Source organism: Pempheris klunzingeri, chromosome 4, assembly GCF_042242105.1.
Source record: "Pempheris klunzingeri isolate RE-2024b chromosome 4, fPemKlu1.hap1, whole genome shotgun sequence".
In the NCBI taxonomy this organism is placed as follows: domain Eukaryota; kingdom Metazoa; phylum Chordata; class Actinopteri; order Acropomatiformes; family Pempheridae; genus Pempheris; species Pempheris klunzingeri.
Genome location: NC_092015.1, coordinates 6,040,628 through 6,050,833, shown reverse-complemented (window position 1 = coordinate 6,050,833; position 10,206 = coordinate 6,040,628). Strand labels below are relative to the sequence as shown.

The 10,206-nt window shown below is 39.1% G+C and overlaps 2 protein-coding genes across 2 annotated transcripts; both read left to right on the top strand.

Annotated features, from left to right (window-relative positions):
* The first annotated feature begins 177 nt into the window (after nt 1–177).
* On the top strand, nt 178–3,549 carry LOC139200300 (TPA-induced transmembrane protein homolog). Its single transcript, XM_070829559.1, has 7 exons — nt 178–350; nt 746–823; nt 1,083–1,163; nt 1,505–1,637; nt 1,800–1,960; nt 2,491–2,561; nt 2,647–3,549. Exons 1-7 carry the CDS (start codon nt 306–308, stop codon nt 2,843–2,845), a joined length of 768 nt encoding a protein of 255 aa, XP_070685660.1. The 5' UTR covers nt 178–305; the 3' UTR covers nt 2,846–3,549.
* Nucleotides 3,550–7,015: 3,466 nt separating this feature from the next.
* guca1c (guanylate cyclase activator 1C) lies at nt 7,016–8,576 on the top strand. The gene is made up of 4 exons (XM_070829615.1): nt 7,016–7,210; nt 7,416–7,565; nt 8,074–8,161; nt 8,417–8,576. The coding sequence occupies exons 1-4, from the start codon at nt 7,016–7,018 to the stop codon at nt 8,551–8,553; spliced, it is 570 nt and encodes a 189-aa protein (XP_070685716.1). The 3' UTR covers nt 8,554–8,576.
* The last annotated feature ends 1,630 nt before the right edge of the window (nt 8,577–10,206 follow it).

Here is a 10,206-nt window from a genome sequence, read left to right as displayed (position 1 = left end):
TTTTACTCGACGACGCCTTCTGACGTCAGCTGCACCGAAACTCGAAGGAAACTCACCTGTGCGTCTGAAGGACGAGCTGCGGAGGTAGGAGCTCATGACCTCGGCTGTCCGGCGGGCTGTCGCCTCTGACGGTGTGAACCTGCTGCTCCTCTTCACCAACTCTTCGTCTTGAGTGAAGCGCAGCTGGGACGTTTGAGGCTCCGCGGACGAAGCGGTTTCATTCTTAAAAGTTTTATGTAATAGGCTAAGCACTTCCGGGTTTGGACTTAAACCTGGGATCGCCTCCATCTACCAGACAGAGCAGCATGGACATCGAGCTGCAGCCCATCAGGACGAATGGGAACGATGGGGTGAGTTCATGAGTTTGTTTGTTTTTATGTGTTAGTGGCCTGACAGATCCCAACAGCCTGTAGGTAAATAAACGACTGTAGTGATTATTTTAAGTAGCCTATACTATATCTAGATCTATATACTTTATACTTTACCTAATCAATTAGCCCATCGACAGGAATCAGCAGCTGATTGAGTGCTTGAATATTTTCTCAATCTCTCAACAAGATTTCAAATGTGAGCATTTGTCCTCTATGAAAAACTTTACATCTTTAGGTTTGGACTCTTTGTAAAGTGAAACAAGCAACTTGAAGACAGTGTGTTACTGTTAACTGTGGATGAGTCAATAATGAATGCAGCTCGATGTAACGTATAACACCCATAGTGATGTTCCCCAGTATCTGCCTCGTCCTAGGTGGCACCAGGTAACGGAGATGGTGTGACCTACAGTATCCCCGAAGCATCGGAAAGAGAGGTGTTTCTTTCTGTGCAGGTGAGTGTTCATCAAGGCTGTGCCGTGGTGCCTCTTGTATTTGGTTTTGTTGAGATTTGCGGTCTGGCCAAGAGATAAGAATAACGCATACAGTCTGTTTTTCCTTGTACTTTTCCATTTTCCGCTTGTCTCTGTGGCAACAACTTGTGTCACTTTCAGAAGTGACGGGTGTGTACGAATTACCACACTGATCCTAGTTGACTTGATGGTTACGGTTAAGGGAGACAAGTCACATATGCCTACTGTGTCTTTTCATCAGAGCAACAATGGGGAGACGATGTCCTCCGGAAATGGAGCAGAACCTCTAAGGAATCTGGGAAATGCATACAGTACTCGAGAGGTATGAAAACAAATGATAAAAATGGCAGCAATGTGTTTTTTTCTTGGGTATTTCCTGCCATGCTTGGAATAAAGGAAGTGTAACTCTTGTGTTTCTCACTGATCATTTTCCCATCCATCCTCTGGACACTAAAGAGGACGGTGTAGCTTTAAATACCCTCAACAGATACCTCAGTAATCAAAAATGTTCTTATTTCTAAATGCTTGTCAGTAATTAAAAGAATCCTCTTCTTGCAAGTCTGGATGGTGTTTTTATGCACTATTTTATGTCTCATCAAGTCAAACTTGAACCCCCACAGACTGTAGCCATTTCTCGACAAAGCAATTTCATTATGCTTTCAGAATAGCTCCGTGTGCAGGATAAAGGGAGAGCTGAATGAGGTCATCTTCTGGAAAGTTAGAGTATGGATGGCCATCATCTTCATCTTTTTCCTCATCTTCATTGTGATCATAATTTCAGTGTCCGTGTGCTCAGGTAAGGTTTCACGATGAGTGTGTTGTATACTGACAGGTGTTAGATTATGAGCAGCGAGCCAGTCGACTCTTTCAGAAGTATAAAACAACACAAAGCTGACGATAACATAATGCTATGATTTCATTACAGCAGTTACCTTTGACCCATTCTCTCTTTGAGCAGCGAACTATGTGGACTCGGATGAGAAGTTTGACCCTTCGTCGTTTAAAGATCCTCTGTACTTCAACGGGAGCTTCCAAGTGTCCAATCTGGTCTTCACACAGGAACTTTTCAACCTTTCGTCCAATGAAAGTCAAACACTCGCTGCTGACCTTCAAGACAAGGTTTGGCTAATTTTGACCTGTATTTCACATTAATTGGTTGTATTTATAACACTATATATAGGAACAAATCTACAAACTGTGTGATATACAGCCAAACATATATGAATGGCTTTTGTATACTGCGTCAGTAGTAGCCACACCCATATTAACATCCTGAACAGAGACCTGATTTGATGCCTACTACGTAATGGCTAAATATATAGCAACTGTGGGGAAATGCAAGAGCATTATGTACAGTAAGTCAGTCACTTAATGGTGATAGTAGCGTGAATAGTTAATAAGTTAATGTGCTCTACATTAACATCATGTATATGGGAAATCTATCACTTTAATGTGAAAAAAAACAAAAAGCTGTTCATAGCTGTTGAGCTGAAAGCCCTCTTGGCTGGTTTTATCACTTACAGAGAATTGAGATTAAAACCACTCAGCAGCTGAATCGGGTTCATGGTGAAGTGAAAGTAGATTGGGTTCAACTAAAAACATTTCTCTCTCATTGTTTGCCTCTGCCCGTTTCAACCTGCCCCACCCAGCTGACGGGCCTCTACAGATCCTCCCCCGCTCTAGGACGATACTTCTCCAAAGCTGAGATATATGCTTTCAGGTAAACATACATCACACTCAGTGGTCACTTACTATATATTTTTTTTAACCTCTGCTACATGAAACCACTGGATTTCTCCTCACAGGAACGGCTCAGTCATTGCTGACTACCAGCTGACATTTGTCATGCCTGAGGAAGAGCAGGATCAGCTGAGAAACTTTACTCTAAGCAGGGAGATGGTGTACAACGTGTTCAGGCAGTTCTTATATGACCAGGAGCCACATGAGTCAGGTTCCATGTACATTGATCCACTCTCCCTCAGCATGTTTTTAAGATACCAGTGACAAATGCGTCTGTAGCAGATGATTATTCAGACTTCTGTGTTATTCCGCCACAAGTCTCTAGAAATGTTGCATATGATGCAGCTTTACCACAGGAAGCTACAAGTCTGCAGCCACACACAGCTGTTATGACTAAGTCATATGGGTGATCTCACCACAGGGTTTTTAAGAGTCTTAATTAAAATCAGTCAACAGTGTTGATGAACTGGACATCTACCTGCTTTCAAAGTGAGTGGTTTAACTCACGAGAGACTTCCAACAAAAATCAGGGCATTTACTGATTATATGAGCATTTTTCATATTGTATTTGAGATTTTATTTTGTATTACTGTGCCTTGTTTGACTGTAAGTTTATCAAGTGTTAAGTATTGGTGTAAATGTCAGTGATTAAGTGAGTCATTATTTATATTAATTCCCTGACAATCAATGTGATTTAAGTATGACCATTTGTACAAAACCCATGGCTGTTTAAGTGCTTTTAATACATCTTTGCCATTACATTCTGTCACCAGATATGATTTGCAAACCAAAACTGTAGAACACTCATAAAAAATATTTTCCTGGAGAGCGACAAACATTGTAGAGCTTTACAGAACTGAAGAGAAAAATTTGCCTGCAGGAGCTTTTTTTTTTTTTTTTTTTTAAAGTGGAGGCTATGCAAGCCCATATAAAACTGTATAATCCACATTTTGCACAGTATATCATTAAATGCATCGCATTTGTTTTGCATTTTTAAATTTTTTTTGTCTTCAGTCTTTGACCCCATTAACCTGCTGTTCATCTTGTGTTCTTTGGGAGTTGTGGGTGAACAGCAGAGGGCGTGCATGTCCCACATGCAAGTGAACTGTTACTGTTGTGTTGGCAGCAGGTTGTTGCATTTAGTATCGCCGGTGGTACATCTCATGCTTATGTGTCAGCGTGCCAGATTGCTGTCTGTTTCCACGACGGTGATCATGTCAGCATGTCTGTGCTCTAATTGCATTACACCTGGGATCGATGTTCATGCCAAATTATCCGGTCATTCTTCCACCAGATGGTTATTAATTAGTCCTCACTTGAGCTGGTTGCGCTTGGTACAGAAAGAGTTGACACTTGAGTGAAAGTAAGACACTAATTGCTATGTAGTATTTTTTTTGTCAGTTCATTTCTGTGGAAAGAACTGATTAAAGTTCATGGTAAAATATAAGATAAAATGTGTAGAGCCTGTATGAATATTTTTACAGATACAGTATTTGTCACTGTCTTTTTTTATTTGTCAAACTGTGTTAATGTGGAAATCTAGTGCGAGTTATTACAGTAGAACTTCAGAGTCACTTCAATCTCCCTCTTATAATGGACTGAATTAAAATACCAAGGTTTCATGCAGCAGTAAATTATCTCTGGGAGACAAAACTAAGACAGATTTAACCCCACAACCAGAGTGTTATTTAGGACCTTGAGCTGCTTGAAAAGGAAATGTTACTGTGTTACGATATATATGGAAGGAAATACTGAGCTTTTTTTCTCCTGGGCCACGCAGCCTATTCCTTTTTTTTCCTGAGGGGGAAATATACTTACACGTGCAGTTCTGAAACAACCTTGCCACATGATAGTCACACGATGGTCAAAAGGTCAATGTCAGTCCGTCAATTGGATCCAAGAGATTTCAACAGCGTATTACTGTATATAAAAGGAAAAAAAAAATCACTCCACCTGCTCTTTGAAACCCTCAAATATTGCGAATGTTTGGATGAACACGAATAAACCTGCACATTTGTGTTTAGACTGGATTTATTGATTCAGACTGGACAGCTGTACTGTATTTTGGGTTAGGGAGGATTTTTATTCTGTTGACTTTCTTAATCTGTTGGGAGCAGTGAGAGATCATGCACCGTGGCATGATAGTTGTGTTTACATTGTGGGTTAATAGATACTAGCTGTCTGGGGTCACCGGTGGTCCATGTTCTCAATCCTATTTTGAGAATTGTTAATCGTCTAAAGCCAGATTTAGTATAATAAGCTCTGATTGCTTGGTTGGTTTAAACGGCGCTTCACTACTCTCAAGCCTTCATAGTATCCATAATCCTCTGAGGGTAGTCGTGGGTCATAGGTGCTGGTTAAACATGCATTTATCTCGTCTGGTGTGTGTGTGTGTGCTTTTGTACATTTTTATTGACTCTAATACGTTCACTATAAAATGATGAAGGGCTATCATCATCGTAAGGCTTGGGCCGCTGTTATTAGATTGATGATTATGTACTGTATCTTAAAAATCCTCTAATGTTAATGTCATTGGAAGTCAACATGATCAGTTTCAGTTTCTCAGCATCAATAGAAAATAGACAAAGACGGGTTTGTGCCTTATTCACTAACAAAACCCTGAAACCCTGCATGTCCCTGCATGTTGATATCACACAGAAGATTGATTTTTTTTTTACCTGGTTATGGAAACTAAGGCTGTGAAAATGGTTTACGGCAAGGCAATTTTATTTATATTGGACATTAGATTACAGCTAAGGCATTTTTCACATAGCAAAATTCATTGACATCGACAGACAAAAGAGCATTACAAATAAGCGGATGAAAGACCACAGAAAAGAAAAACACTGGTAAAATATAGATTTAGACAGTTAAAGGAAAACACAAAAATAAAAGTTTAAACAGTAGTATGTTAGATCAGCTATGCTTACGGCAACACAATATGATAAATAAGATGCAAGAACAACTACACTGAAAACCATCCACCCTGCAAATAACATGGACAAATCACACAACCATCCTGCATATACAAACCACACACACACACACACCAGTTCACCCTGTGACATGAGGTCTGACTGGAGCGTCGTCAGTGTGCAGGTAAGAAAAGTACTGTAAGGGGAAAACAACGATTTTCACTCCATGTATGTATATATTTATATATTTCTATGTCTTACTGTAGATGGTAAAATATATCCAGGGTTCAGTACATCTGTCCTGACTATGACTGTCAGTTGTAAAACTTGTAAAACACTTGTAAAAGTGTTAGCCCTTTTACAAATGTGTTAACATACCAAGAAAACAAAAGAGCAGCATTCTTAGAGAATACTTTTCTCAGATGATCTTCACTTTTTTTGTATTTAGCTTTGATTTGATGTCTTGTGTCCCAAATTCATTGTTAAATGGTTCCAGAAACCAGCACAAAATCCCATTATGTGCAGTGTCATGGCCTCTCCTGCAGCATCCCCCAATGAAGCTCCTTAAGTCTGAAAGGAACACCAGCAGCCTCTTCACTGCCGGCCTGTTATCATTATTAGAAATGAAATACTGTATCAGCCATCAAACATTTTTGCTCTTTACATTTTGCTGTAACTTTTCATCTCATCTCATCTGATGACTGAGTCATTCTTTACAACCAAGACACTAGAAATGATGATGTTGAATGTACTCATACTATGTATGATTATATTCATCGTGGATAATAATAACTTTCATGTAACGTGTCATCAGGGGCTTACTGTGTGTTTTGTAGATCAGAAATATCCTCTAGTCTGTACATGTTTGTAAAGAGGATAAGTCATTTCCAAGAGGAATTCCCTCGGCTAATTCCCAGAGGAATCCCAGAGGTGTGTGATAACGTTTGTGAGTGGGCGGCGCACAGCAATGTGGGCAAATGTATTATTTTTCTATTTGCATATATTATTTATTTGCAGACATTAAGACGTGTCACTATGCAGATGAGAAAACAAAGTAATGTTAAAACATGCAAAACTATTTAAATGTGAAAAAAAACTGAAAAGAAATTAAAACAAAAAACTAAATATAGAATTGAAATATAGGAGGAAAAAAAAAAGAAATACAAAATTCAACTTTGTTTCCTCAGCTCTGGATTTCCTCAATGAAAGCCTGTATTTCTCTAAAAGTGAAGAGTTCAAACCTGAGGTAGCTCCCCTTCCCTGGATATTGCCACCTGACACCACTTCAGTCATAGAGCATGCAATGCCCTGAAGTTCTAGGAATACTTCTGCAGTTATCCCATTAAGGGGTTATCTCTCCTTTTGGCTGTCCCAAGACTTAAAGATTAAGGTGGTCGTTGGCTGAGGTCTCAGTTAGACCTCAGTGCTGCCTGAAGTACCGACACGGTCTTATCTTGCCTCATCCTCACCACCGGCTCTCTGCAGGACTTCTGCACAAAATCATACCTCCGGAGGAGTAATGGGTGCCCACGGCTCCACCCTGGATGATATCCTGGAGGAGGACATGCACCACTGGTACACCAAATTCATGAAGGAGTCTCCTTCGGGGCTCATTACACTCTTTGAGCTCAAGACTATGCTTGAAATGAACGGTATGACGGAGGAGGCCAGCAGCTATGTGGACCAGGTCTTCTTCACCTTTGATATGGATGGGGTAAGAAAACACCTGCAGCAGAAGCTTGCTGCATTATTTTCAGAGTGGAGAGAATTCTTATTTAAGATTCTAAAAATATTAAAAAAGATAAGGTTTTGGTGTTGCAGATTTTTTTTTATTTTACTAATTGTATCATATATTTTTTATTTTTTCTATTGGATTTATTGTCCTTACCCTAACTGTATGCTTCATGTGTTCTTTGCAGGATGGCTATATAGACTTTGTGGAATACATCGCGGCAATAAGTTTATTACTGAAAGGAGAAATTAACCAAAAGCTAAAGTGGTACTTCAAACTCTTTGATCAAGATGGAAATGGGAAAATTGACAAGGATGAAATGGAGACTATATTCAAGGTACGGTATGTTTTATTTGAGTGTTTCACAGATCTCAGGTACTGAGCAGCTCACCGTTTCCTGAATCATAAAGCTTAGCGGCCCTTCTCTGAGAGAGTAGAAATGGGTTTATCTGGCCATGAACTAGTCGTGACACCTAATCCAGGGGGCTTCTTATGCAACTCCAAGTCTAAATCGTGGTAACCTAAATCACTCAGGAAAGAAGTCATACAGTAATCACCCTACAGATTTCATGACAACTCTTCACCTTGTCACCAGTCAAATCATGGCACTTGTAAAATACATTATGTTATGGTTGTAGCAGTATCATTTGTTTTAAATTCAGTAGAAGGTGTCGTAGAACCAGTCTAAAGATTATCAGTTTACTTATTACTCGCTTATTAAGTCTCCTTGTTTGTTCATTTTTGCATTCAGCAGCTGAATGAGGAAAAACACTGTGTTTTATCAAAACGATAGGACTTTGCAAGTTTCTGTTTAACTAACATTTAAGTGTAAACTCTCCCATCAGGCTATTCAAGATATCACCAGAAGTTACGACATCCCTCCAGAGGATATTGTGACTCTTATATACGAGAGGATAGATGTCAATGGAGAAGGTAAGGAATATCTCATCTCATTGTCAATCCAAGACTAATGTAATGATATCATTTTTTATCAGCCAAGCATGAAAACAGTGTTCTTGGTTAAACAATAACGTCTCAATGGCCAGTTTGGACCACAATATTGAAATACTGCAAGAATATGAAATATCAATAAAAACTCTGGGCACATTTCCCAATATATGATCATGACAAGTTCTAATACTTAAAATATGTAGATACTATTTTCATATTTGCTGCTTGTGTCCTCAGGTGAGCTAACGTTGGAGGAGTTCATCAGTGGAGCCAAGGATCATCCTGACATCATGGAAATGCTCACCAAGATGATGGATCTTACCAACGTCCTTGAAATCATTATCAGGGGTCAACAGAAGAATTCTGCGGGCTGAACTGGTAATCAATAAGCTTGACTGTGTGGACAGCGTTTTTGGTGGATTTTCAGAGTGCAGCAAAGTCCCATCTCAAACTGCACAGACAGAAGTGAATGGACTGGCTGAGCAGGCCCTCGTAGATAGGATGTCTCTGTATGGTGCCCAAGGGAAGTTCCCTTCCTTCTGCTTGTGCTCTCACGTTCCTTTGATGGTGGCCTGTGGTTCTACTCGAAGCATGATGGATAAATCCCTTTGATTTGGACGTATTGTACGGGGCTCTTGGCTTGCAGAACTGTCAGGCACAACGCAAAAAGCAGAGTGGGTTCTTCAGCCCAAACCAATTTGGGCATCATTCAAGATTCATCGATTTGCAATCAAACAGATTGAAGTCACATTTGAATTCTAATAAGTGCTGTTGGGAACAACTGCAAAGAAATATGTGAGTTTCTTATGAAACTTGAATACAAAAAGCACTTTGGTGGTTACTTCTTATGCCATCTATTGCATCATCACACTATTTGGGTGTTACATGTTAACACTGTATAGTTCTGAGATCGTTTGTTCACTGTTTTGTGTTGTTGCTCATGTAAGATCTGCATGAAATGTACATTGTCGCTTGTGTAAAAACAAACTGCATGGTAACTGAATATCTATGCAGTGACTGAATGTAAAAATATTTGACATCAAATGTTAATGTTTTACTACATGTTAGAATAATTAAGGTTGCAATGTTGCCTTAAAAATCAATACAATGTTTTTTGTTTAAAACAATTTCTTTCTTTCTTTCTTAGTTTATTTTATAATTCTTTTTTTTTTTTTTTTTTTGCCAGTTTAAGACAACAGGTTCTTGTAACACAGTAACATTTTCTGTTACTGTGTTCATGGCATAATTATGATTAGTACAGCAGCAAATAGTGGGAGCTATGTTAAATAATCACGAACGACAAGAGTTATACAAAGTGATATGGTGTAGTACATAAAGCCATAATATTACATATAGAATTATTTGATTATTATCTGTGGGTCAGTCAATATATAAGTGAATGAACAGATCAAACATTGCTCATTGAGGCATCTGAGTTGATACATTTCATTACTTTATCAACATATGGTCCAAAGGGAGGAACAGCATGTTTAAACATACACTGTTCTGTATAACAGACCATCACCAAAAGGATGCAGGGTTTGTATTTACTGGAGTCACTAAAATGTCAACTTCATCGCTCTCTTATTCACTTTAGCAGCTGAATTCTGTTCTAATGTAAAAACTGAGAACTGTGAATATTATCCGAAACTAACCCACTATTTCAAACTGAAACATACTGTATGTTACTGCATGAAAATATATTTCAAATCCTCCCTGATCTCAAGAGCAGCTATAACATTCTACAGTGAGACAAACTGGTATTTCATGTTCAGGATGGTGCTTGGCTCCTCTTCTGGGCAAGTCTGCCAAGGGACAGACTGTCTGCAGGGCTTTCATTTCCATTTGTGCAAAAAACACCAGAGCTTGTCACACACACACACACACACACACATAAAATAATCTTATGATCAGCCATCGTTTAGTTTCAAGGGGAGCCAGACCTGGAACCAAATGAGTGCACCCAGGCCCATCTGGACCCCGTCAATTCCTGAATTTTTATGATTATATCAAAACCACGATAAAGC

Coding starts and splice junctions, on each gene's coding strand:
- LOC139200300 (XM_070829559.1), top strand. CDS start 306: ATGGACATCGAGCTGCAGCCCATCAGGACGAATGGGAACGATGGG. Junction 351..745: donor GGACGAATGGGAACGATGGG/GTGAGTTCATGA, acceptor GCCTCGTCCTAG/GTGGCACCAGGTAACGGAGA. Junction 1,961..2,490: donor CTGCTGACCTTCAAGACAAG/GTTTGGCTAATT, acceptor TGCCCCACCCAG/CTGACGGGCCTCTACAGATC.
- guca1c (XM_070829615.1), top strand. CDS start 7,016: ATGGGTGCCCACGGCTCCACCCTGGATGATATCCTGGAGGAGGACATG. Junction 7,211..7,415: donor TCACCTTTGATATGGATGGG/GTAAGAAAACAC, acceptor TGTTCTTTGCAG/GATGGCTATATAGACTTTGT. Junction 8,162..8,416: donor GATAGATGTCAATGGAGAAG/GTAAGGAATATC, acceptor TTGTGTCCTCAG/GTGAGCTAACGTTGGAGGAG.